At 33.8% G+C, this 27,938-nt stretch overlaps 2 protein-coding genes across 3 annotated transcripts in view; one reads left to right on the forward strand and one right to left on the reverse strand.

Annotated features, from left to right (window-relative positions):
* Positions 1–27,938, reverse strand: part of COG5 (component of oligomeric golgi complex 5) — a 370,238-nt gene that overhangs the window by 282,685 nt on the left and 59,615 nt on the right. The gene's annotated exons all lie outside the window — the stretch shown is intronic.
* Positions 4,224–9,916, forward strand: GPR22 (G protein-coupled receptor 22). Of its 2 annotated transcripts, XM_003282282.4 has the most exons (3): positions 4,224–4,715; positions 5,642–6,567; positions 8,303–9,916. In XM_003282282.4, exon 3 carries the CDS (start codon positions 8,329–8,331, stop codon positions 9,628–9,630), a length of 1,302 nt encoding a protein of 433 aa, XP_003282330.1. In that variant the 5' UTR covers positions 4,224–4,715; positions 5,642–6,567; positions 8,303–8,328; the 3' UTR covers positions 9,631–9,916. The 2 variants fall into 2 exon arrangements, with proteins under 2 accessions (XP_003282330.1, XP_030681797.1); XM_030825937.1 differs by lacking the exon at positions 4,224–4,715 and having other exon boundaries at positions 6,390–6,664.

The following is a 27,938-nucleotide window of genomic DNA, read 5'->3' on the forward strand; positions in this document are numbered from 1 at the left end:
CCCAAATGGATGACTCAAGTAGTATAGTGGACGTTACTGAGTCTATAGTAGAACTATAGCCTATAGTAAAACTCTGCCATTCTCAGGCTCTTTATATAAAGAATGGCAGCCTTCTTACAAAAATGTTATGTATCTAACTAGTATCAATAACAGAGCACTAGATTGTAGATAGTCAGCTATGTCCCCCAGCAGAGCATAAGAGTCATAACAGCACAAAAGAGGGGAATTGACATGGCTTTGTTAAATATGTAATCTAGTTGATCAATGGACTTGGCCTCAGGACACAAAATTAATTTGATTCTGCATAACTTAAGAGTAAGAGAATTATGCAAAGAAAAAAAGGAAGCAAGAGAAAAGAGAAATCAATGGGGTGATGGAGCACAAACATGGCTTTTTGTGTAGTTCCTTGATGAAAATATAAGAGAAAAACATCAATAAAATCCATAATATTTAGAAATGCAAAGAGGGATAGTAAGCAGTCAAAACAGTAAACCAGAAAACTGGACAAGAAGGTAATAATTTGGACAAAGCCCCAAAGTAGACATGCCAACAGCTGTGCAACAGAGGGAGGATAAATTGTAATAATAGTCACAGGATCCAAAGTGTGGGTATGGATGGAAAAATGGCAAGAAATGCCATGTATTTACTTTTATAATGTATGTGATACTGGCAAATGACTTACAAACACAGTGTGAAAAATAAAAATGAAAAAAATGTAAATGCCCAATTTAGAGGAAGTAGGGAAGGATGGGAATGAATGGCTTTGGATTTTCTATCTGTTAAGTGTATGCAATTCTGATGCATGTGCTTTATCAGATATAATCAGTTTTCAATTATTCTCATATAGAAAATGAATCACCAATGTTGTTGATTCTCTACGACTTCGGCTACTCCCCACTTGATGGAAGTTCAGTAGACGGTCCATTTCTGTTTTTCTGATATAATATTTGTTGTGAAAGAAATGTAGAGTTGAGAAGCCAAATAAAATCTCTGAATTGGCATTAAAGCAAAGTAATCCTTTTTTCTATGGGGTCCAGTATCAGAGAGAGTTCAAGGTTTACTATGCTAAGTATCCATTGAAAAAGGACCCTTGTCGCAATACAGCTTAAAACTGATTTTCAGCAATTAAAAATTGTTTGTACATAGATACCTTAAAATTGTTTCAAAGTACTTTTAGTTATGGTGAATTCCAATATTTCACAAAGCTGAGTTTTTATTTACAAACTCAGAGAATCTTCAAAACTGTGGCATCAGAACTAGCCACAAGCTGGATAAGAATGATTTGATATAAATAGTACAATGTAAATATACAATAAATTACTCTGTCATAGTCACAGTTGTCCAAATTTGAGAAGACAAATACATAAAATTAGTCAGAGACTTCCCATAGGAGGAATTTTTAGGAATTAAAACAGATATGCAATTAAAATACTTATAACTAAAGAGTAAAGCACGACTTTTAAAAAAGGATTTTAATTGAGCTGTATTTTGGGGTTAGAATCATATCTAGTGCTTAGTTATCATTAGGAAGTCAAACTGCTCTCCTAGGTTAGTATATAAAGGTTATATTAATGGCACAAAATATATTAAATGCACAAGTGTGAGTGTTACTATGGAAACAAGGATCTTCATAAATTGATAATCTGATATTATTATTATTATTTTTTGAGACCTAGTCTCACCTTGTTGCCCAGGCTGGAGGGGTAGCGGTGCAATCGCAGCTCACTGCAATCTCTGCCACCCAGGTTCAAGCGATTCTCATTCCTCAACCTCCCGAGGAGCTGGACTAGAGGCTTGTGCCACCACGCCTAATTTTTGTATTTTTTGTAGAGACAGGTTTTCACCATGTTGGCCAGACTGGTCTCGAACTCCTGACCTCAAGTGATCCACCCGCCTTGGCCTCCCAAAGTGCTGGGATTACAGGCAAGAGTCACTGCACCCGGCCTGTAATTAATTTTTTTCATGAAAATAATATAATCTGATTCTCAATCAGTAGTTGAGATATTTGCATATTTGTTAAAAACAGGGAAGTTGGAATTACCTTGTTAAGATTTCGGCATACCTTGTTAATTACCAATTTGTGGTTTTTAAAAAGGAAATAAAATTATACTAAGCATTGTACACAATAAAAAAAAGGTTTGTGATATCTTATTTATCCTTGGAGACAAGTTACTCATACAGAAAATAAAGAGCACTGTCTATGCTTGAGCTACCATTATGGCTCAGAAACTCCAGATTTTGTTTTTTTGAAATAATCTGAATATAACATGAAAACACCGTCTCACAAAGAGTTAAACAAAGCACAAAAATATACTTCAACAAAAGGAATCAAAGTTGACCCAAGGGAAGTTTGACTTGCCAAAAGTTATATAGGTAATAAATAGCAACTAAATCTAGATTATCCAATTCTAAGTCCCAAGACCTTCATAATTTACCAAAGAGAGAAGGCCAACCGCCTAGCAGAGTGTGGTTTGCAGTTTTAACATTGACTCTGCTGCTAACTTACCTTGACCCTTTCAAGTCAGTAAATTTCTCTGTACCTTGGTTTCTTCTACTTCATGGAGATATTTTGATGATAAACATAAGCAACTACTTGAACTCTGGCAGAAAAGCACTCTGCTGTGTTAATAATCTCCTCATCCCTATCACGTATTTCCACTGATGCCATGCTTTCTCTGGTCTTAGTTTTAAGCTTAAATGAATGTGTGTGCTGTGGTGTGTGTGTGTGTGTGTGTTTGTATGTGTGTAAGTTATCTTTATAAATGGCTGGCATTCTAGCAAGATCCTTTTCCCCAACTTTCAAAATGCATGAAGAGCAGCACAACATTTTCATTTTTAGGATTACCAAAGCCTTGCCACCAAAAGTTGTGCAGAAGATTTTAGAAATTCACAACAAAATTTTCCACCATATTACTCTCAACTTCTACAGAAATGCAACTCACAACTCATATTGGTCAGCTATTCCCCTATAAAGCTTCAACACTACCAATGGAAGATTATAAAAATGCATACTGCTTTTCAAAATAATAAGACAATAGTTCCAATTGCAAATAAAAAACAGTATACCTTTTGAAAAATGAAGGTCACCAAATATTCCTGAAATAATGGAAACAGGTGATAATTAACATTCTAACAGTTTAGCCACATGTAATGTCTTCTATTTTGTCAACAGCATCCAACTGTTTTACCTACTTAAGTCTAAAAGAAATTTATCCTCACCATTAAAAACAGAAACTGATTTATAGGTGACTAAAATTAATAGAAATTTAATTTTAAATATTTTAATTGTATTTTTAATATTAAATTTAATTTAAATTTTAATTAAATATTTAAATATTTAATTTTAAATATTCAGTACTTGTATTATTATTTTCATTTTGAAAATGTATCTACCTTATAATGATATGGCTTTATAACTTATAAAGACATGTAACTTACTTTATCCTTTAAAATAATATTTTACTAACAACATTAGCGTGTAGCTACATATAATATTTAAGAAACAGCAATCTACTAAGAAATGTGCCCAGGTCAAAAATAGAATAAGCCAACTGAAATAAAATATTATAGCAAATGATCAGTATACATCTACCAAATAAAAGGGTTATCAAAGGTGAAGACCAAGTAGTAATCTCCAAAAGTAATATAATGATTACTGATTGAAGTTTTATACCCTGAGGCTAAGCTACTACAATGAAATGTTCAAAAAATATTTTAGGGTATTATCACCTTAGGTCAATCGGATTATTATTTTGAATGAATGAATGAATACCCACATGAATGAATACTGAAGTGAAGTCATGACAACGTTTAACACCTTGAGATGCTCACAACAATTTGGAATACCCAGAGAAGATGACTTGAATACAAACAAACTATTTGAAATTCAATGTGGCTCACAGTAAAGATGCAGTGGGTTTCTATTTGTAGAACAAAGAATCTCAATCAAAAGCCTATATATGACTAAAATATTCTCAAATGCAATTATCAAGGCTTTAAAAAGAATATATACTTTTTACTACGTAATTCTTTCCTTTTCCCCCACCTCCCTGCATTTTTTTTAATGTTTGGCATAAGTGACCAACAAACCAGAATAGAACACACATTTTTAAAATACTAATTTACACATATTCTATTTAAGAACAACATACAACCACTCATAAATTTAGCCTTTTTAAAGAAGTGTCCTTTATATAAAACAGTGGGGAGCGGGGGAAATCCCTGCTATACATATGAAGCACAGTTTAAGCCCAATACAACTGACCAATCAAAATTAGTGAATGCACTGCATCTCTCTGCAGTGGAGAGAAGCGACAAGGTAGGCTGTCATTCTGCAAAAGCTGCCCAGAACAGGCTTTCCTCTGAAAAGCAGTGCCGTTCCTTTTTAGAAAGACTGAATCTAAATGTTGTCTCTGGAGACGAGAAGCCTTCAGTATGTTAAATTACTTTCATTATGTATTTTCAGATGCTTATTGATTCCACAGTAGGAAGAGTGAGAGACTGCAGCAGCCTCTAAACAGCACTACATGTTCCATACATTAGCAGTACTGCTGAAACAATGGCACACTACAGACACATATTTTCATTAAGGTTATTTTCGAAGAGATGTTTATGACCCTCTTTCCCCAGTCCTCTACTAACAAGTGAACAAAATGAATCAATCCAAACTGGAAATGCTTCAACTACATCAAGAATTTATCAAATCTTTAGCGGAGGTAAGATTTGTTCCTATTATAGTATACAGCTGCTTTTGAACCGGCATAGTGGGGTAAAAATTACTTTGAAAAATTTCAGCCTAAATTTTAAGAGTTTGTTTAATTCTACTTATTGCTAGACATGTATTTTAAGATCTATTTCTTTTAAGACATGCTACATTTTAAATGTAATTTTTTAGGATGCACTGTTAAATACAAATATTCTTTGTAAATTCACTATGAAGACAGCTTTTAAGTCACTTCAGATATACTAAATATTCTTAATGTAATCAGTACAGTTTTTCTCCAGTGTTCCAAAAATGCTTATGTTTCTTAAAAGTACTAGGTTTACTATTTTGCTGTTACTTATTACTTAATTTTATGTTAAGTTTATTATTGGGCATGTTCGTTGAAAATTAATTTGCAGTTACAATTTTTATTACCTTTTGTATTTCAACCACATGAGCAAATTCATCAATGGAAATTTTTAGTATCTTATGAAATCTGTTTTAATGAGTTAAAATTCAAACCATGTGCTAATAATTAGGCAAGTTACAATATTTTTACAGCAAAAAATGTTGTTAAATTATTTACAAAGAAGAAATAACAGTATGTTTAGTGTATACTAATTGTTCATCATCTCTGAAAATACAAGTTAGCTTCTAAAATGAGAGCAGAAATTAGTTTTAAAAAATATAGCTTTTCTCTCACAATTGTATTTGAAATGTGAACCCTATTGTTAATAGATAACATATACAATCTTTATTAGGAAAAAAGACTCTTCTATTTAAAGAAAATTTTATGCATATAGCTGTGGCTCTAATAATACAGTTTGGTTATTTTGATAACAAATACTGGATAGTTTTTAAACAAAACTAAGGTAACTTTCAATTAATTGCAAATTATTAAAAACCCTATTTCTTAACCAATTTTCTTTTTTTCACAAGGGCCGACAGCAGCTAATTCAGTATTTACAACTGACAATATGAAGAATGCAATTGACTGAGCATCTCCCTAGCTGTCTGAACTACGAACTGCAAGATGTTCTTACAACACGACTTTAAGACATTAAGGAGTTAAAACCAGGGAATAGTTCTACATTACTGATGGAATATAAAAAACCAACTGTATCCTAAGAAGATGCTACATAAAATAACCACAAAAAGAAAAACAATATAACTGTAAAAGCCTGAAAAAAATTTTAAAAGGGGAAGTTTATACTTTCATATACCAGAATTGTGGAAGTTACTGATTCTGGAAGACATAATGAAACATGAATTTCCAAAAAGAAAATAAAATACTTTATCAGCACACAAAAGGAAGATTTAGCAAGTGTTTTCTGCACTAAATATTCAGATATTCATATCAATTGGTATGACTAATGGATTTTTCTGACTTTTATGACCAATTATGTATCCTCTTCTAATGAAAACAAACAAAATTAAACAGCAGATGGTTTTTATCAAAAGGACATGGCCTGGATTTATAATATAAAGCAAGTTATGTGATCAAGAAATCATTTCAAAGTAGTTAGCACTGCTATTAAAAACAGATTTACAATCGTAACAAAAGGATGTCTAAATATATTTTAGAAGCTACAAACCTTATGTTTCCTTTTTTGTTTTCACATATTCTGGAAAATAAAGAAATATTATCATGTACTCCATCAAAGGGAAACATAATTCCTATCATCTGAGGAAATTTCTCTTGGCCGTGACTTTTTAAAGCAAAACAAATACAAATATTATGTACTGTTCTTTAGAAATCCATCAGCCAACTAAATCTCATAATGCATGCAGTTGAAGTATTGGAGAGAAAATGAAAGAATTCCTACAAGACATGAAATAAAACACAGCTACTTCACTGTTGTCAGGTAAAAATTCATGTCAAAACCTGTCAATGATATCATGTATCAATTTGTCAAAAACTACCACAGTGAACCAAAAGGCCCATAAGGCAACAGCAAACAGGTAGGTCAGAAGATGCATGCACCCCACCACACTGTTTAACATTTACAAAAGAACAGAATCTTGCTCTAGAGAAAATGTATTTTTCTTAATCATCATTTAACTTGACATTTCTGCTTTATTTAATTATAAATCTAACTGATGTGACAAAGACCTGATGTTTAATCTGTCAGTTCAGAAAATTTGGCACACTTAAAATTTTCCATTTTTATAGGATTTCAATGTTAGCTAAGACCTTAACTTACTCAAATAAATATACCTCTAGTAATACTTCATACTAATTCAAAAGAAATAATGTTACCATTTGTGTTTCTGCAATATTATTCCCAAAAAACATGCATAAATAAAACTGTATTCTAAAACTTGTCAAATATAACATCAAGTAAAAGTTAACATGAATTTTGAAAATTATTAGCTTTTATAATTTATGTTGAATATGATTTTGCAGTTGAAATGCTGTATTTGAAATGTGAAATATAGTTGGTTGTATGAGTTCATATTTTAAAATGAATATACTGATTAACTGACATTTTAGCCCAGAACATTAGACATTATTTTTTACAAATTATTCTAAACCCCTATATATTAAAATATAGATTTGCATGAATTAGCAAAAGCGTTTGTTTTTTTTTTTAATTTTTCTTCAAAATTAGACAATGGGTGATATATACAAAAGGTTTCACAGGTAATGTGTAACTTTAAAAGCTTCCTCAAAAAACGGGCTTCACATACTCCTTTTCCCTAAAATTTCATCTTTTACTTTAAAAACTGTTTGAACAATGTCAACTGATATATTCCTTTAAACTACTTCAAAAATGGCTATTTCTTAATGTGATATTAAATTTCAATTTTCTGTTTCCACAAGATACAAGAGGGTGTGGTCACAAAATAAATCATTTCATAGGAGTGATTAATGCTCTTTTACCAAGCTTTGTAGCTTTTTATTTTAGCATAATGTCCCATTTCTTCTAATTTTTAAGTTTGCCAATTGCAAAGTTCAGTGAGCATTGTAACTGTGATATGTAAAATATTTATCATTGGCCTATTTCTGTGGGAAATAACCCCAAATATCACCAAGCACATTGTTGACTTCTGAATATGAATTCAATCAACATGGATAAAGCATCTTAAACTACTGCTCTGTACCATTTGTCATTTTAAATGAACACTAGTCCTGTTCATTTGAAATCTCACAGGAATAATTACACCTACACTCATTATGCTAGAGCATATTAAAATAGCAATTATTTGGTACCTACTCACAACATTTAAATGAAATTTTAAGACACTGGGCTGAAATTAATTTTGTATACTAGGTAGTTTTATCATACAAAAATCCACTTTATCTCAAATAATAAGCTTGAAATACTCAAATGAGAAAAGCCCTTTAGCATATTAAGTAACTTTGCACTAAAGAGGAACAATTTTCATAGTTATTTCTTCAAAAGGAAAACACAATTTTCTTTTATATCAAAACAATGCAAACTTGATGTTTCTTAATTCTACATTTTCTATTAATAGTTTACAAACTTAAAAATTAAACTAAATACACAATTAAAAGATTTTTTTTTCTTACAAAGAACAAATATACGTCATTTAAATTGCCAAATATCAAATAGTTTATTCTATTTCACTTTCTAGGGAAAAAAACCAACTGCTCCAAAAGAATGTGTTTTTCTCCCATTCTGGAAATCAACATGCAGTCTGAATCTAACATTACAGTGCGAGATGACATTGATGACATCAACACCAATATGTACCAACCACTATCATATCCGTTAAGCTTTCAAGTGTCTCTCACCGGATTTCTTATGTTAGAAATTGTGTTGGGACTTGGCAGCAACCTCACCGTATTGGTACTTTACTGCATGAAATCCAACTTAATCAACTCTGTCAGTAACATTATTACAATGAATCTTCATGTACTTGATGTAATAATTTGTGTGGGATGTATTCCTCTAACTATAGTTATCCTTCTGCTTTCACTGGAGAGTAACACTGCTCTCATTTGCTGTTTCCATGAGGCTTGTGTATCTTTTGCAAGTGTCTCAACAGCAATCAACGTTTTTGCTATCACTTTGGACAGATATGACATCTCTGTAAAACCTGCAAACCGAATTCTGACAATGGGCAGAGCTGTAATGTTAATGACATCCATTTGGATTTTTTCTTTTTTCTCTTTCCTGATTCCTTTTATTGAGGTAAATTTTTTCAGTCTTCAAAGTGGAAATACCTGGGAAAACAAGACACTTTTATGTGTCAGTACAAATGAATACTACACTGAACTGGGAATGTATTATCACCTGTTAGTACAGATCCCAATATTCTTTTTCACTGTTGTAGTAATGTTAATCACATACACCAAAATACTTCAGGCTCTTAATATCCGAATAGGCACAAGATTTTCAACAGGGCAGAAGAAGAAAGCAAGAAAGAAAAAGACAATTTCTCTAACCACACAACATGAGGCTACAGACATGTCACAAAGCAGTGGTGGGAGAAACGTAGTCTTTGGTGTAAGAACTTCAGTTTCTGTAATAATTGCCCTCCGACGAGCTGTGAAACGACACCGTGAACGACGAGAAAGACAAAAGAGAGTCTTCAGGATGTCTTTATTGATTATTTCTACATTTCTTCTCTGCTGGACACCAATTTCTGTTTTAAATACCACCATTTTATGTTTAGGCCCAAGTGACCTTTTAGTAAAATTAAGATTGTGTTTTTTAGTCATGGCTTATGGAACAACTATATTTCACCCTCTATTATATGCATTCACTAGACAAAAATTTCAAAAGGTCTTGAAAAGTAAAATGAAAAAGCGAGTTGTTTCTATAGTAGAAGCTGATCCCCTGCCTAATAATGCTGTAATACACAACTCTTGGATAGATCCTAAAAGAAACAAAAAAATTACCTTTGAAGATAGTGAAATAAGAGAAAAATGTTTAGTGCCTCAGGTTGTCACAGACTAAAGTCTAAGTTTCACCAAATCCACATTCAAATGAGTTTTAAATTTAAATTGTAAAAATTGCTATTACTGCCAAATATAAGAAAAATATTTTAAGTATTGGTTATGTTGTAAATTTTCAATGTGAATGTCAATTAGATAGGTCATATATATTCAATTTCTTCATTACTTAATGTATTTGTTGCATGGCAGTTTGTTAAAGTACTATCATATGTATATTTTGTCAATATTATGTCCAACAGAAAATATTCATGTAAGTCACATTTTTTAAAGAATAAATACATAGCCTTAAAACTGTATAACTTTAAAATGTAACTGACATAGGTATCCTTGCTTTATTTTTTAAGTTAAAATGCACTGTTCCTAAGCCACAAACTACAGATATATTTAGATTACAACTGGAGCAGCATTTTAAACTAAAAACCAAAATTATGGGCTCAAGACAATTCAGTATTTTCCATACCACTATGCTATGTTTCCTGGTATAGTGTATTTGCTATATTTGATGCATCAAAAATAATTAAGTACGTATGAAGCTTTATTCTTTTAAATGTAAAAAATCATAGAATTTATCAAAATTTTAAAATTAATGAACCAAAAAAACCTCTGTATACACACCAAGATAGAGAAACTTTAAAATTCATGTTTACTATGAAAAAAAAGATTGATTTTCTAAGTTCAAGGACAGTATGCCTATGATATACAAATGAAATGAAAATAAAGGGAAGGAAGAATACTAAAGCACCAGCCTCTTTCTTCCTTCCTCACTTTGCTTAAGTCTAAGCCAAATGCTCTGGATTAATGTAGTATACTGATTTTAAAAAAAAAACAAAAACAGTACATCAAAATAAACTGACTTCCTAACTTTATTCAATTCAGCCCTTTTGTATAATAGAAAGTTAAGTACCCAAATCTGAATACCAGGAATGAAAAAAAAGACTTTAAATCATTATAAAAAAGTCTAACAAAGCCTCTAATTTTAGATACATACAACTTTACAGTAATACAGTTTATATAATGTTCCTACCAAATCATAGCTCCCAAGTAATTCAAAATGTAGTTGTTTTATTTCCACACTGAAATCACTAAGGTAACAATAAGTCTTGTCGCTTTTCTACCGTACCATCACTTAATTTAACTTTAGGCATTTTTCTCTCTCACCCTCAATTCATGTGGGAAAATCATGAAATTACTAACCCTAACTATAGATTACAAGGATTGGGAATCTCATATCAAACAAATATTTTCCAATTGTTATAATGTAATAATCTATCAATAAGTGCCAATATCACTATCAGAAATTTAGCAATAAGTTATTTAAAATAGGAAAATACTTACTGCATTGTAACTGGTCGGCTGAACAACTTTTATTCTATTTTCTGAAACTGTATTCACTAAACCAAGTAGCAATTCATTTTTAAAGAAAATATTAAATGTCTAAAAATTCAGTAATATATCACTTTTATATAAATAAATGAGATCTATCCAGTCTAGTTTACTGAATAGCCTAATCCTTGAAGAAATGAATACCATGCAATAGCTTGAACTCACTAAGGTTACATGACAAATTAAATAGTAATTTACTTCTGATAATAATGTTAACATAATGTCAAATCTTGGCAAAAGCCCAATTTCCTTCTGTCTTATTTTCTACTGTTTTTTGGAATTAAAAAAAATGGTTCAATTTGACAAAATGTAGCATAAGCAAGTAAGTTATTTTTTGAAACCCTAAAGAGAAATTAACACTTCAGGCACAAAAGGATTAAGAAAATTTCGTTTGGTAAATACATTTGGCACAGACTAGCTCCTAATCTTCTTTCATTTTATTTTTTACCCCAGGAAATAAAACAAACTCATTAATATCTTCATTTACAAATTTAAAAAATGAATTTTATAATTGGATCCCAAGCATAAATTAAAATTTTAATATCTAGTTTTATAATCTTAATAAAAACTAGACTATTTTTAGAAACTTCATATTAAGAAAAACTCCCTTGTGTTTTGAATATTTTTATTCTTCAGGTTTATAACTACGCCAAAGAACTCAGTATAAAAAGAGATTTCTAATATATTTGTCTAAACTGCTTTCATGCCTTCTTGTCCTCTGTAATAAGAAATTAAATAAGAAATAAATGGTAAATATTACAATGTTGCCCTTTAAACTGCTATCATTTCTATACTTGACACTGAAGCAGACATTTAACAAGCATTTTTGACCATCTGTAATGATCTTTCAGGTATACAAAAGTGCATCAACTGATCTACGACAAAGAAAACTCATACCTATCAGAAAACTTCTAATAGCTTTTTAATGTGCTAAGTAGTATATAATATGTAAACCAAAATAATATTTATGTGTTAAAAATTTAGCTTCAAGAATAAGTCACAACTATGTTTCCAACTACTGACCTCAGCTTAAATGTGAGAATGAGAAGCTTAGACAACTTTTTGTATTAAACATCTGTTCTATGAAAAGATGAAACATTTCTATTTTCTTTACGTTGGTCTTCATTACAATGTGTGACTTTTTCACTTTATTTCAAATAATTTTGCTCAAAAAAGCATTAAGGCTAATTTTTCCTGTTAGAATGAAAAACTAAAAATGCAAAAGCAATAGAGGCAACAATAAACTCAATATGGGATCCTTCCTAAAACTAAATTTTTCTATCCATATATCATAAATCATACGTATTGATATCAATTTCTACAGTTAATTGGGTCAGTTCTTCCAAAGGATAAAAACCCCTTAGTAGCCCTTAGTAGGGCTTATTCCGCATAGTATTTTAAATACCAACCAAAGAAGAGCTCAACAAGATGTGGTAAATTTTATTTGCTTTGTTTTGTGTGTTAATTTAAGGGAGTTGTTACTCTACCACCTACTACTGAACAAATGTTCAAACTTATTGTGAAGGTAGAATTATTTATAATTATATGTCTTTTAAAATGCCATTCATGATAATTCTGTACTTCTGACCCAAGTCAATTTTTAGTTGTATGTTCTATTCTTTCATCCTTTAACTAAAATAACAGTAGTCTCCCCTTATCCGTGGTTTTACCTGCTGCAGTTTCAGTTACCCATGGTCAGTTAGCATGGGCAACTCTGTGGTCCAAAAATATTAAATGGAAAATTCCAGAAATAAACAATTTACAAGTTTTAAATTGTTATAAACTTATTTATAAATTTATGTATAATTGTACTACTTTATTATTAGTTGTTGCTATATCCTACTGTGCCTAATATATGAATTAAACTTTATCATAGGTATGTATGTATAGGAAAAAAACATAGTGCATGATATACTATATATAGGGTTCAATACTATCCATAGTTTCAGACATCCTCTGGTGGTCTTGGGATGTATCCCTGAAGATAAGAGGGGACGAATGTGTAGCAAAATCTCAGTTCCTTGGGCATTACAAACCAGATTCCTCATTGAACTGAAATTAGACTTGAGGGTTAAAAAATCTAAAATCATTAGAAAACAGGACCTTAGTAGAGCTTATTCCACATAGTATTTCAAGGCTACTTCCCAAAGTAATAAAACTTTTAATTTTATTGCATTTCATGATTATACAATTAAGTAAGCTTTGTGATTCAATTAGCATTTAAAATCTTACAGAAAAGAGGCATTTTGGTAGATACTTTGAATTATATGAAAGAGTCATTACCCTCAAGAGCTTAAAATCTAGAGTCAAGGTATTAAAAAGTACGGCAATACCTAAAAACAGAGGCAGATGTGGTAAATACTATAAAAGAAGAATAAAGTTCTTAATAGACTTTAGAAGAAAGGGATCATGTTTAATTTAAGAACAGTATAAAGAAAAACATTGCTGAATAAAGCTGCTGCAGCATATTCTGGAAGAGCAAATTGTTCTTTGGAAGAAAGTTAATACAGTAGCGAGAAGTTATCTAGAAAGTTAAATTTGGGGCATAAGATAGAAAGCCTTCTATCTTATGCGAGAAGAGGTATCTGAGCAGGGGAATTACAAGGTGAAAAAATGAGCTTCAAAAAAACCAATAAAACAGCAATACATAGACAGAATCGATGAGACACAGAAGATAGGAAGCTGCTGCCATCGCCTTCATAGCTAGTGAAAGGCCTGGCAAAAAGTGATGGCACTAGCTTGACAAGGGAGTGTACAGATGTGACAGGCAACGTGAAGGCAGAATCAATATTTACTAACTAGCTAGGAAAGAAAACTGGCATAAGAGACTGAAGAATTAAAAATGATGACCATAAGGAAGACCGTAAGAAACAGATTACCCGCAATAATCAAATAACTATTTAATTATGCTTTGCATAAATTACATTGATAACACAGGCAAAAACAAAAAGAATATTTGGCAAGGCAGAAAACTCAATGAAGTAAAATAACATTAAATAATGTTCTAGTTATTAGAAGCTATTCAGAACGAAAATTTTGAATTGATGTTTTAAATTATCTACTTTATATATTTTTCAATTGGTTTATTCCATTTTTTCATTAAACACATATTTTCTAATAACTATTTTAACCATAAAAAATACACAGTGAGAAAATATCAATGTATATGAAGCAAAACACACAAATTTCATCCTTTGCTTTTTTTCCCTAAATAATTTATTAAGGGCATCCATCCAACTCTTTATAAACATATCGTCCTCATTCTTTGTTAATGGCTACATAAAAATAGTTTTTAATTAAAATGTTTTAAAATAGCAACATTTCTAAAGGATAATAGTAATGAAAGGGCAAATAAAGCTTTCTCTATTCCATTTAAGTGGCTTCAAACTGTATTTCAAAATCATGCTAGAAAATTTACATTTTCAGTTTCAATTAAAAATTAAAATTTTTAATTGCCAAGTTACCTTTGGCAACTGAGAAGGTTATATTTCAGAATGAAGGCAAGAAGCAGTGGGAAAACCATAAACTAATGCATTTCTTTCATCCTTTTCACTAAATAAGATGAGAAATAAGAAAACTAAAGTAAACTTTTACCAATTATTTTCTTTATATCTCAGATGAGCACTTGTATATACTCATGAATGTAAGCCCCCACTCAGGGACTGCAGTGAACTCTAAGAAAATTAAAAATGAGTTGACCAATAATATATGTTAGAAATTTTAAAAGTTCAGATCATATCGCAAAAGAGAAAGTAAAGAGATAAAAGAACCCAGATGAGGCTGGAAAAAGACGTAAAATATTCAAAGATGCTACGCTCTTAGAGAAATATGAATAGAATACAGAATTGTAGGTTAGAGCTCACAAAAGAAAACTAATTTGAAGATTGACTTTTTTCTAAAAAGCGTTCAAAAAAGCAAAAGACACCCCCATTGACAGGCTGCACATACTAGAAATATAACAACAAACACTGCATCATAACAAGTAGAATAAATATTAAATATTACAATCTATAGATATTTAGAAAATGGCATTGAAATGTGGAAACAAATGGAAAAGTGGCTTATCACTAATACAAAAGCCATCAACTTTTAAGAAATACTAATTTTTTTCAGGACAAAAAGAGCCAAGTGAACATAATCACAATAATATTTCTTTCCTTGCTCATATTAAAACAACATGTGAAAATAATCCTAAGTGTCTCTCCCATTCTATTCACACATTTTCTACAGGCCTCCATAAGCTGTATCCATGGCTTTCAAATATGACAGCTTTGTACTTGCACCAGCAAGTGGTAAAATGTGCTGTCATTCCTGTCACTGACACCAATATCAACTCCCTGCCACTATCAAACCCTGAAGCATCAAGTAAGATAAGGGAGGTGAGCTAAGTCTGTCTGGGATTGAGGTCATTTTCGTCACCCTGCTTCCATGAGAGCAGTATGTCATATTTTTCTCAGAGGTATTAAGCAAGGCAGACTACCAAAGCACATCAACCAATTTCTCAGGATGAAGAGAGAAAGTGGCTAGCGAGGATGACAAGGTATATGGGGAAACTGCTTTTCCCTCAGACAGCTGTGGACACACAATACTCATAAGATTTGAAAAATTAAATGTTTTAAATTTAATATAAAATTTTAAAATGTTAATGCTAACAAATGAGAGCACTGGCCATATTAAACATAGACTGTAGGAGTGAGAAATACATATGGGACTGTAGTGAGGTAATAATTATATATTAATATATTTATACTTCAATCAGCCAGTAATATTACACACAATCCCATATGTCATATATTATAAACTGAGTACACTGGTTGGGTATACTGCATATTCATTGGGTAAAGAAGAATCAAAGATATATATTTCATCCAAAATATTGCTAATGCCTTAGGACAGGTTGAAATATAAAATATCAAATTTACATACTCTGTACTTTAAAAGTCTCACTCTCAATTCTTAAAAAACTTTGTCTTTTCTTTTGCTGTTAAATTTTTTCCAACTATCACTTCTTACAAACAACAAAATGCTAGCAAACTGTAGCTACCTAACAACTTTATAAAAACTGTCTTAAATGCACACAATACAATAACGTTGGTAATACTAATGTACTTTCGCACTATTTTTTATAATACCTTTATACTGCTTTTATAACGCCTCCCAAAAAAGTATCTGATACATACCGACTGATAAGTAAATATTAGTGGAACTGAAAATGAACAAATTTTTAACCTCAGACCCTACTGTTGTATCTTGTTTAGAAGGTTGTTTCTCAAAATGTAGTCCACCTGTATCAGAGATTCTGTGGTACTTTTTAAAATGCCAATTCCTGGGCCCCATCTCTGACCCTCTGACTTACTGAGTCGGAATCTCTGAGGTTGCAGTCCTGAAAAAAAAATCTTTTTTTTTTTTTTTTTTTTTTTTTTTGGAGACAGGGACTCGCTCTCTCACCCAGGTTGGGGTACAGTGGTACAATCATAGCTCACTGCAGCCTCGAACTCTGAGGCTCAAGCGATTCTCTCACCTTAGCCTCCTGAGTAGCCCGGACTACAGGCAGGCACCACCATGCCCAGCTAATTTAAAAAAAAAATTTTGTAGAGACAGGGTCTCATTATGTTGCCAAGGCTGGTCTCAAACTCCTGGTCTCAAGCAATCCTCCCGCCTTGGTCTCCCAAAGTTCTGAGATTACAGGTGTGAGCCACCACGCCCAACCAATATATGTTTTAATAAGTACTCTCAGGTGATTTGTGTGCTGATGTTTAAGAATTACTTTAGATATCAGAAGACAGACTATGTATCAAGGTGATATTCAGGTAATAAATGAAAAGGTACAGAAGCAGCTCTTAATTCAGACCATACTGCCTTCTTGAAAAAAATTCCATTTATTTCATTTTAACTGATTAAATTTTAGTTGGATTATATATACTATAATCCAGTACTACATTAGATTTCTAAGAAATAAAATTTTGTTTCTTTAAACGAGGTTATCTAGATGAAAGTTTCCTTTAAGAACCACATACTCTCAGAAGATAAAATGCTACCAAACACAAAACATTCACCATAAACTTATGGACTTCACTGAACCAAACTACCCAATTAATTATAAAATTGCATGGCTATTTTTCATAAAATTCTTACTCAAACCACAAGTACTATTCTTGCACATTTTTGCTCATTTCACTATAAAACTTCTACTAAAACATAACTGACATAAAAGAATTACTTCTAAAATAAACTTGCAGTGAAAATACTTACAAATTGTATTTTGTATGTTTTGAACAAATGCCATTCAGGTTAGGTAGAGGTTTGAATCAAACATTTTTCTTTTGCTATTATTATTTACTTTGTACCATTAATGCAATTTAGTAAACAGTAACCTAATCTTTGATAATTTTATGACATCCTTTAAATTCCTATTCTGTATTATAATAGTTTAAGTAACACTGATACTTGATAAATGCCGCAAATGGTATTATGGAAACACTACTCTAGGAACATTTCTTATTAACCCTTTCATTAAGAACTTTTTCCAACCACACCAATATTATCTTTTGTTACTACTTTTGGATTTTAGTATTTTCATTGATTTAATCATGAAACTAACCTATCACAACTTACTGAAAATGAGCATTATTGAAAATCAGCTGCTAGTGAATACAACTTAAAGATACAAAGACAAGGCTAGGTGTGGTGGCACATGCCTGTAATCTCAGCACTTTGGGAGGCTGAGGCGGGTGGATCACCTGAGGTAGGGAGTTCCAGACCAGCCTGACCAACATGGAGAAACCCGTCTCTACTAAAAATACAAAATTAAGCGGGTGTGGTGGTGCATGCCTGTAATCCCAGCTACTTGGGAAGCTGAGGCAGGAGAATCGCTTGAACCTGGAAGGCGAAGGTTGTGGTGAGCCGAGATCGCACCACTGCACTCCAGCCTGGGAGGCAACAAGAGCAAAACTCCATCTAAAAAAAAAAAAAAAAAAAAAGATACAAAGACAATAATTCAGGTGATTGGATAAGGCCACGTTATAGAAAAATATTTGCCAAATAATATATTCCAGATAAACAATGGCTTTAGTATAGGGTTTCCTAGAGTCTCATAAAGTACCCTAAATCAGATGCAAAATGTCACGGGTGTGGTTATGCATTTTTTTTTTTCCTAGAACAAAGATTCACAAATTCAATAAGATCCTCCAAAGAGTATGTAACCCAAAACTAAAATAAAAATCATCGTCAGTGTTAGGAAGAAAGCAGGGAAGCAAAATTGGTAAATGTTAGATATAATTTTATTTATATATATCCTCCCTTATCCTAAAGATAATATAAAGTAAATTTAGCATTTTATTTTTCTTTTTTGAGACAGGGTCTCACTAGGTTGCCCGGGCTGGCCTCGTACTCCTGGGTTCAAGCAATCCTCCCTGCTCAGCCTCTCGAGTGGCTGTGGTGACAGGTGCGCACCATTGCATCCAGCAAGACGACTTTAAGAATTTTAGACACAACTGAACCAAATGAAAAAATAATAAAATCAGAGCAAAGAGCATGAAAAGAATGAAAAAATACTTGTATCATTAAGTCCTGTATTCTTGTAAGAGGTGAGCCACAAATTGCTCCTTATGATTTCTTTTTAATTTTTATTTTAGGCTCTTTCTTTGAATTCTACATACTTTCTACTAGGTCATTTAAACAGGGAAAAGGAGCTGATTACATGTCTCAGCACTGGTAAGATTAAAAACTCCCTAGATGCTCAGTAGAAGTACAAACTATTGGTACTAAGACCAGAGAGCAGTGACTCTCATGGGCCTTCCCATGCCTCTCATGGGTCTTCTCAATGTTTTCCACAACTATAACGATACCTTAAGTCTCACAGGTTGTTTCTTATATCCTTCAACGTATAACACTGGCCACAACAACCTTATAGAAAACGCAACAAGTCTCACATAGCTAATGATTATAATTTTCCTCAATGTACAATAATAACATCAAACTAAAGTGAAATTTAGTAAAAAAGAATTAGATGGGAATGGTTGTCTAGGTATAAAACCCTCTGCAACTCTGGTTTAATCCAGGGATACATTCTAGAATGTTAAAACAGTGGATCTGAATCATTTCGTAACACACCTAAGAGGTCAGACTGTGTAGAAAGGGGAGGGTAGTACTGTGTCCGGAATTGGTGGGTTCTTGGTCTCACTGACTTCAAGAATGAAGCCGCGGACCCTCGCGGTGAGTGTTACAGCTCTTATGGTGGCGCGTCTGGAGTTTGTTCCTTCTGGTGTTCGGAGTTTCTTCCTTCTGGTGGGTTCGTGGTCTCGCTGACTCAGGAGTGAAGCTGCAGACCTTCGCAGTGAGTGTTACAGCTCTTAAGGCGGCGCGTCTGGAGTCGTTCATTCCTCCTGGTGGGCTCGTGGTCTCCCTGGCTTCAGGAGTGAAGCTGCAGACCTTTGCAGTGAGTGTTACAGCTCACAAAAGCAGTGTGGACCCAAAGAGTGAGCAGCAGCAAGATTTATTGCAAAGAGCAAAAGAACAAAGCTTCCACAGTGTGGAAGGGGACCCAAGAGGGTTGCCACTGCTGGTTCGGGCAGCCTGCTTTTATTATCTTATCTGGCCCCATCCACATCCTGCTGATTGGTAGAGCCGAGTGGTCTGTTTTTACAGGGCACTGATTGGTGCGTTTACAATCCCTGAGCTAGACATAAAGGTTCTCCACGTCCCCACTAGATTAGCTAGATACAGAGTGTTGACACAAAGGTTCTCCAAGTCCCCACCAGAGTAGCTAGATACAGAGTGTCCATTGGTGCATTCACAAACCCTGAGCTAGACACAGGGTGCTGATTGGTGTGTTTACAAACCTTGAGCTAGATACAGAGTGCCAATTGGTGTATTTACAATCCCTGAGCTAGACATAAAGGTTCTCCAAGGCCCCACCAGGATAGCTAGATACAGAGTGTCGATTGGTGCATTCACAGACCCTGAGCTAGACACAGGGTGCTGACTGGTGTATTTACAATCCCTGAGCTAGACATAAAAGTTCTCCACGTCCCCACCAGACTCAGGAGCCCAGCTGGCTTCACCCAGTGGATCTCGCACTGGGGCTGCAGGTGGAGCTGCCTGCCAGCCCCGCGCTGTGCGCCCACACTCCTCAGCCCTTGGGTGGTCGGTGGGACTGGGTGCCGTGGAGCAGGGGGTGGTGCTCATCGGGGAAGCTTGGGCCGCACAGGAGCCCACAGAGCGGTTGGGAGGCTCAGGCATGGCAGGCTGCAGGTCCCAAGCCCTGCCCCGTGGGAAGGCAGCTAAGGCCTGGCGAGAAATCGAGTGCAGCGCCAGTGGGCTGGCACTGCTGGGGGACCCAGTACACCCTCCGCAGCCGCTGGCCCGGGTACTAAGCCCCTCACTGCTCCGAGTGCGGGGCCCGCCAAGCCCACGCCCACCCGGAACTCCAGCTGGCCCGCAAGCGCAGCGCGCAGCCCCGGTTCCCGCTTGCGCCTCTCCCTCCACACCTCCCTGCAAGCTGAGGGAGCCGGCTCGGGCCTTGGCCAGCCCAGAAAGGGGCTCCCACAGTGCAGCGGTGGGCTGAAGGGCTCAAGTGGCGCCAAAGTGGGAGCCCAGGCAAAGGAGGCGCGGAGAGCGAGCGAGGGCTGTGAGGACTGCCAGCAAGCTGTCACCTCTCAGTACCTCCAACTGAAAAGAAGACGTGTTCTTAAAAACAAAAATGGCCTCTAGGTTTTCTAGCAGTTACTTTCTCCTTCCCTTACCCCACAACCTTCAGAGATTCACTAATTAAGAGAAAGGGAGCATGAACTGATAACCTTCAGAAATACCTTCCATAAATATTCTCTCTCAACAAAACTATGGAAAATAATTGACAGAGAAATGGTTAAGTGCAGAACAAAAACTTGAATAGCCACCAGAGCTGAAGCGAAGACTAAAATCTCGAGAATGCCACTCTGTTTTGTGCAGAGGTTGCTGTTACCAAATTCTGAAATAAGCTAAAGAACGGAACTTTCATTAACTAATTTTAAGAAAAGTCTACTCTGCCTGAAATTTCTGATTCTCAAAACTGATGATTTGATTCAAAGATACAGTTAGAACAGATACAATAAGAGCTAAAGAACTGTGTTCTGAACTACACCATAAAAGACACTAAACAAATGTTTTATCACCATTGTCAAATACAAGAAATAAGACACTTTTAAATACAGTATTCTTCTATGGGTACTATTTATATTAACACATATGCTTACCAATTTTACAATGTAACTAGCTTCTCGAACTACATAAATGTTTCTAAAAACTTAGTGAATAACATGTCACAGAATCTAGTGACACAAATACACCCAGACTAAATTGTCTGACAACAGTAATCATAAATCCCAGTTACTATAGTATACAAGTCTGTTATCTTGTAAGCACTGAAAAAAATTATAAAAGCACTTTTAAAGGGTCCATTATGATAGCACTTAGCCCTCACTTAATGCCAAATTTGAACATTTCATAAAACACTGGGGTTGTACTTGCTTACAGAAGCAGAGGAGATAAGATAAATATGCCAACATCAATGTCACAAAGCAAAATATCATAAGAATATAAGTAAAGAGTAATTGGGCTCAAAGGAAAACGAGGCACATGTACCTGGAAAAGCTGTAGAAAGCAAATGGCACTTGAAATGAACTCTGAATAAGGGATGAGACCGGTTGATGGCATCAGGGCATATTAGGCAGAGGCACAAACTTGGGCAATTATACAGAAGCAAGAAAAGCAAGTCTCCAGGAAACAATTCACTTTGACTAGTATACTCCACACTCTATGAATGTAGAAGCAGACAGAGATAAAGCTGGAAAATAGGTTATATTCATGTTTGCCAGGCCAAAAAAAAATTATAATTTAATCTCAAAGCCTAGAGAAAGTCTTTCTAGACTTACCAGTATGGAAGTGTATGTTGAAAAACATACATTTTTCACTTTCTATTTCCATCATCATAGTTTACACCCTCAATATCCTAGACCACTGTGAGGTGCAGAAATCAAGTCAGAGGCTAGCAATCTCTCACAATTTCCATTTCCATTTACCTAAAATACAATTCTGCTCATTTTCAACCCCTGATCACAAATCTTCAACCAGATACTCATCACTGAGACTTAAAATACAACATAATATATAACAGAAAATAATTCAAATCCAAATATTGCAGCAATGTCTTCATATTTTTCAATGTAGAATTAAGAGGCCTTACAAATTACTCAAAGACACAGTCTTGGAAAAAAATGCCAGTGGAAAATGCATATGTCCAATTATATTTTCCTATTAAAAACTATAAAAAAGAAAACACTAAAAAAAAACTAGCTGTAAATAGTAATAAGTGAATAATAACTAAAATGCAACAAAAACCATAATCCCAAGATTTAAAAAAGGAAAACAGACAAACAACTGAACTGCAATAGAAAGTCCATACAAGACTCAAGCAAATATAAGAATTTATTACGAAAAATAAGATATTTCAAATTGGTGGTGAAGTAACAGATTATTCATTAAGTAGTGTTGGAAAAGTAACTAAACAATGGAAAAACAGAGTTTAATGCTTAACCATTCCCAGAGTCAGTGAGTTGTACAACTCCAGGAAGCACAGTTCACATTATAGTCTATGTGACAGTAATGGTACTGCCTAGAGTTGTGAGATGTGGTTGCTATGTGCCTAAGTTATACCAAAAAAATAGCAGATAGATAAAAGTAAAATCATAAAAATGTCCAAGAATATGGAGGTGAATATTTTTGTAATATTGTGGTGAGAAACCAAATAAATCCATTATTAAGTAAAAGATTAACAAGTATAATTATAAAACTTCTAAAATTAAACCTAAAACATCAAAGAATAAACTGGGAAACACATTTACAACCTATGTAGCAAAGCAAATTTACCTCTATTGCATAAAGAATAGTTACAAACCAACATGGCAAAAGGAAAATAGGCAAAGAATACAAACAGGTAACTCACCAATAAAAAAATGACAAACACAAAACTGTTCAACCCATACAGCAAAAACAAATCCAAATTAGAATAAATTTTAAAACAAAGTAATATACCAATGTTCACATGTGCTTGGCAAACAATTTTTATTTTATTTTTTTAAGAGATGGGGGTCTCACTATGTTGCCCAGGCTGATCTCAAACTCCTGGCCTCAAGCAATCCTCTCACCTGGGCCTCCCAAAGTACCAGGATTAAGGTGTGAGGCACCGTGCCTGGCTAGCAAATAATTTTTAAATGCTTATGACTAATAATTTTGATACACCTGAGTATTTTTCACGTTACTACACAAAATATATTTTGTTTTGAAATATTAAGCAAAAACCTCAAAATGACCTTTGACCAAGAAATTCAACTTCTAAAATGTATCATAAGGAAAAAATTGAGCAATTGTGCAAAGATGTATGTTTAAGGATGATCAAAACAGTGTTTATAACATTTAAAAAAGTATGACTAAAATAATTAACAATAGCTTATTACATTAAGTATTGGATAGTTTTAAAATATTATCCAGCTACTAAAATTATGACATAAATTTATGTTTATTAATTATGTCCATAATGTAATCTTAGGTACAAAATAGTATGTATAATAAACACAGTAATGCATAAGCAAACAGTTGAGAGGTTAGTTTCTGAAAATGCTGATAATGAATCTCAACGTTATATCTGTAGTTTTCAGCAATCAACATATGCCTCAATTTTCTAGTTTTCACAATGAAAATATATTGTTAATATAACTTTACAAATTAAAAATATTTATAAGAAACATTGTTTTATTAAACCATTGAAAGCATTATGACAGTAGTATTTCATTTTAAAAATATGCAAAATTGAGCTGATTATTCCAAGCCCATTTATTTAAAAAAATTTTAAAACATAGCACACGGCAGGCCTTCATAAAAATTCCTTCCTCTGTTACATTTTGGGTCTGTACTGATAATTACCAAACGTAAGTGTAAAATTATATTATTAAATAAAAAATATATATGAAAAATTGAGACTGTGAAAATCAAATAAATTGGTCATCTGGATATAATATTTAGAAAAGACATTTTCTCACAAAGTATTGTCTAGATTGAGACTAAGTTGTTCACTAAGACATCCAGGTCTTGTTTCTCTTGTGTTTTGTTTTCTGTTATCTTTTATTTATGAGCATACTATACAACATGCTCATTCCCTTGTAATATTTTGAAGAAACTAAAAAAGATGAATACATATCATAATTATCAATTATTTGGTTTAAGCCAAAATAATAATAGGCTGGGTGTGGTAGCTCACGCCTGTAATCCCAGCACTTTGGGAGGCCGAGGAAGGTGGATCACTTGAGGCCAGGAATTCAAGACCAGCCTGGGCAACATAGTAAAACCCCATCCCTCCACAAAAAATACAAAAATTTGTTGGGCATGGTAGCACACGCCTGTAGTACCAGCTACTCAAGACCCTAAGGTGAGAGGATCACCTCAGCCCAGGAGGCAGAGGTTGCAATGAGCCAAGATTGCACCACTGCACTCCAACCTGGGCAACAGAGTAAGACCTTGCCTCAAAATATTAATAAAATTTTTTTTTAAAGAATAACAGCATTTTTCTCATTTCTTCCTCCTGCATTCAAAACTATGTATTTCCCCAAAGTTATAATGTTACATATATGAAACCTGCCATTTCCCATTTTTAGAGACCTGAGCAACCAAACATTGTGATTTTTCAAACCTCTGGAATGTTCCTTGAATAAGTTTTCCTCCATTTTCTTGTATCTGTAATTAGGCCAGGCTATGAAAACTATAGAGGTGAAAATTCATTAGGTTGTACATTTACAGTATATGTACTTTTTTCATACTTCACTAAAATGTTAAAACTGCAGGGACCATTTAAATGACGCCTGTTTAATGTCCTTAAATGTTCTCTAAAATACATTTAAGTAAACGGAAGCAAAATATAAACTCTTCACTAAAATGTAGTCTTATTTTCTTGGAATATTAAAAATGAACACATTTAAATCTCAAACCAATCTCATATCTCGGCCGAGATAAATGATGGTTCAAAAGAAAATGCAGGCCGCATCAATGGAAGAGGCGCGCCATCTATCACATTAACTTTAAAAAAGAAAGCTGTATAGTTCATTCAGCTTCCGGTGACAAACAATATTGTTATAACCCTACCCAAATTTTACTAAAGTTCTAAGTTCACATATACTTTTGTCTTACAGAAGTCTGGTCCGCATTACCACCTCTACCAGAGTACAAGTTGAAGAAATAATAGTAAAAGTCCAAGAAAACAAGTTCACCCACTGTTTAAAAAAGAAAAAAATCTATGTTTAGTGAGGAAGAAAACTCACATTGTAACCTCAAATACTTACTTCAGAATGACTATACATGTTAAGTATGTAACCTAATAACTACTTATAAAGGAATGACCCTCAAAGAAAGCCTCCCAGTCATATCAAAAACTTTAAGGGCATATGTATTCAACAACTAACTTGCAAGACAGTAAATAATTGCTCGAGAGATTTTTTTTAAAAAAGAAAAAGAAATCCAAGTCTTCTTCCTACTAGCTGTGTGATCCGGGAATGCTACTTAATCTTATTCTGATTCTCTTTGCCCATCTGCAAAATGATAGCATCTACCTCACAGAGATAAGCACAAACAATGTTCAGCATAATACCTGCCGTACGGCAATCAATGGAAACTTTTTTTTCCAATATTTAAAAATATATTGTAATTATTTTATTTTATTATTACTATACTTTAAGTTTTAGGGTACATGTGCACAATGTGCAGGTTTGTTACATATGTATACATGTGCCATGTTGGTGTGCTGCACCCATTAACTCGTCATTTAGCATTAGGTGTATCTCCAAATGCTATCCCTCCCCCCTCCCCCCACCCCCCAACAGTTCCCGGAGTGTGATGTTCCCCTTCCTGTGTCCATGTGTTCTCATTGTTCAATTCCCATCTATGAGTGAGAACATGTGGTGTTTGGTTTTTTGTTCTTGTGATAGTTTACTGAGAATGATGGTTTCCAGCTTCATCCATGTCCCCACAAAGGACATGAACTCATCCTTTTTTATGGCTGCATAGTATTCTATGGTGTGTATGTGCCACATTTTCTTAATCCAGCCTACCGTTGTTGGACATTTGGGTTGGTTCCAAGTCTTTGCTATTGTAAACAGTGCCACAATAAACATACGTGTGCATGTGTCTTTATCATTATTATTCTGAAATGTTATTTAAAAAACAACTAACAAATACATTTTCAATTCAATTATGTGATGTAGTTATTTTTTAAAGGAATAAATTATTTTTAAAAGGAATGATTATGATTTCTTACCTCAGCAGAAATTTCAGAGGCTTGATTTTCACTTTTCTTAAATGTTTCTACTCTCTTCCAGTATCGTCCCCCACCCCACCCCTCCAAGACAGGGTCTTGTTATATTGCCCAGGATAACCTCAAACCCTTGAGCTCAAGAGATCCTCCCACCCTAGCCTCCCAAGTAGCTGGGATTACAGGCACATGCCACAGTGTCTTGCCAGTGTCCATCTTTAACGCAGAAATCTTTACAGTAATACTTTAATATCTTGTTCCCAGAAAAATATGCATGAGAAATGTGTGTACAAAAATATCATCTTTTTTTTTTTTTTTTTTTTTTTTTCAAGAAAAGCATTACATGATGTAATGGGGAATGGGGAATAGTATTTTTGAGCACACAGAAGTAGAACACACAATCACAGATTATGATGTATGCTCCAAGTGATCATCAAAATATCACACAAATTTGTTGTTTAGTTATATTTCTATAGAAAGAAAACAGGAGGAAAGCAATATTTTGAGGACCTACTATATACTGGGCAGCGTCAAAGGAAATCTACTCTGGCTTGTTATATCTTCCTAACAGTCCTCTGAAACCTGAGTGAGAAGTTAACTTCTGGTAATTCACAGTTAGAAACAGGGATGGAAATGGGATTTAAACCAAGATCTAAATGGTTTCAAAGCCTATTCTTTCTTGTCTCTCAATCACAAATTACATAGCAGAAATCATTATAATAGTTTATGATATCACTTTATGATGTTATGAAGCCTCTAAAGTATTAGTAAAGTATTACTTTGATGGAAAAAAAGTTTATGAATATGGTGTTGTTCTCATTATTATGTTAAAATACCTAGCCTCCATATGCCCATTCAACAAGATTTATTCAAAGTCATTTACCCTCAGTAGAAGTCTTCCTAACCAATCCTTTGCAGTTTTTATTGTTGTTGCTACCATTTAACTCACTTTAAAATATCAATTTCATACTTAGTTTTAGGGAGAAAGTCTCTAAATCAATCAATTAGGTGGCTATTCTTCAGTATCTTCAAACTTCATCAAAAACAACAGCATACAAACAAAATACCTTCTCTCTATCCTCTACCTTCTGTCCTGCAATTATCACAACTTGGCATTAATGGAAAAGACCAAGCAGAGATTACTTTGCTTCTTTATCTTCCAAAGAAGAGATCAATATCCTGGGTACTCTTCCATCCCTGAAGAGTAACTAGATCAAGCTGGAGGATGTGAGTTATCATACAGCACATTCCAATAAAAATGCCATTTATCCCACTCACTCTCTTACTCCACATAGACTACTGATACATATGTTAACCATTCATGCTCTCCACTTTGTCCCAAGATGCAATTCTTCCTTAAGTCTTTCCCAGGTGAAGGCTCATACCCTACAGCTGCCAATGAATGTTCTACTACTTCACTCAGGAAAAAATATGGCTTCCATTTTCAAAGTCCTTTTAGCAAAGGAACTTTTTCTTTTCCAGATAAAATAGTTTACAAAACTCAAATTTATAAACAAGATAAAAGCAAACTACCCTCAATGAAGCAAAATTAGGGGACCAGAGTGAAACAGCTCAACATTCCTTTCATCCAAATC

The sequence above is a fragment of the Nomascus leucogenys genome, chromosome 13 (assembly GCF_006542625.1).
Source record: "Nomascus leucogenys isolate Asia chromosome 13, Asia_NLE_v1, whole genome shotgun sequence".
NCBI classification, from domain to species: Eukaryota; Metazoa; Chordata; class Mammalia; order Primates; family Hylobatidae; genus Nomascus; species Nomascus leucogenys.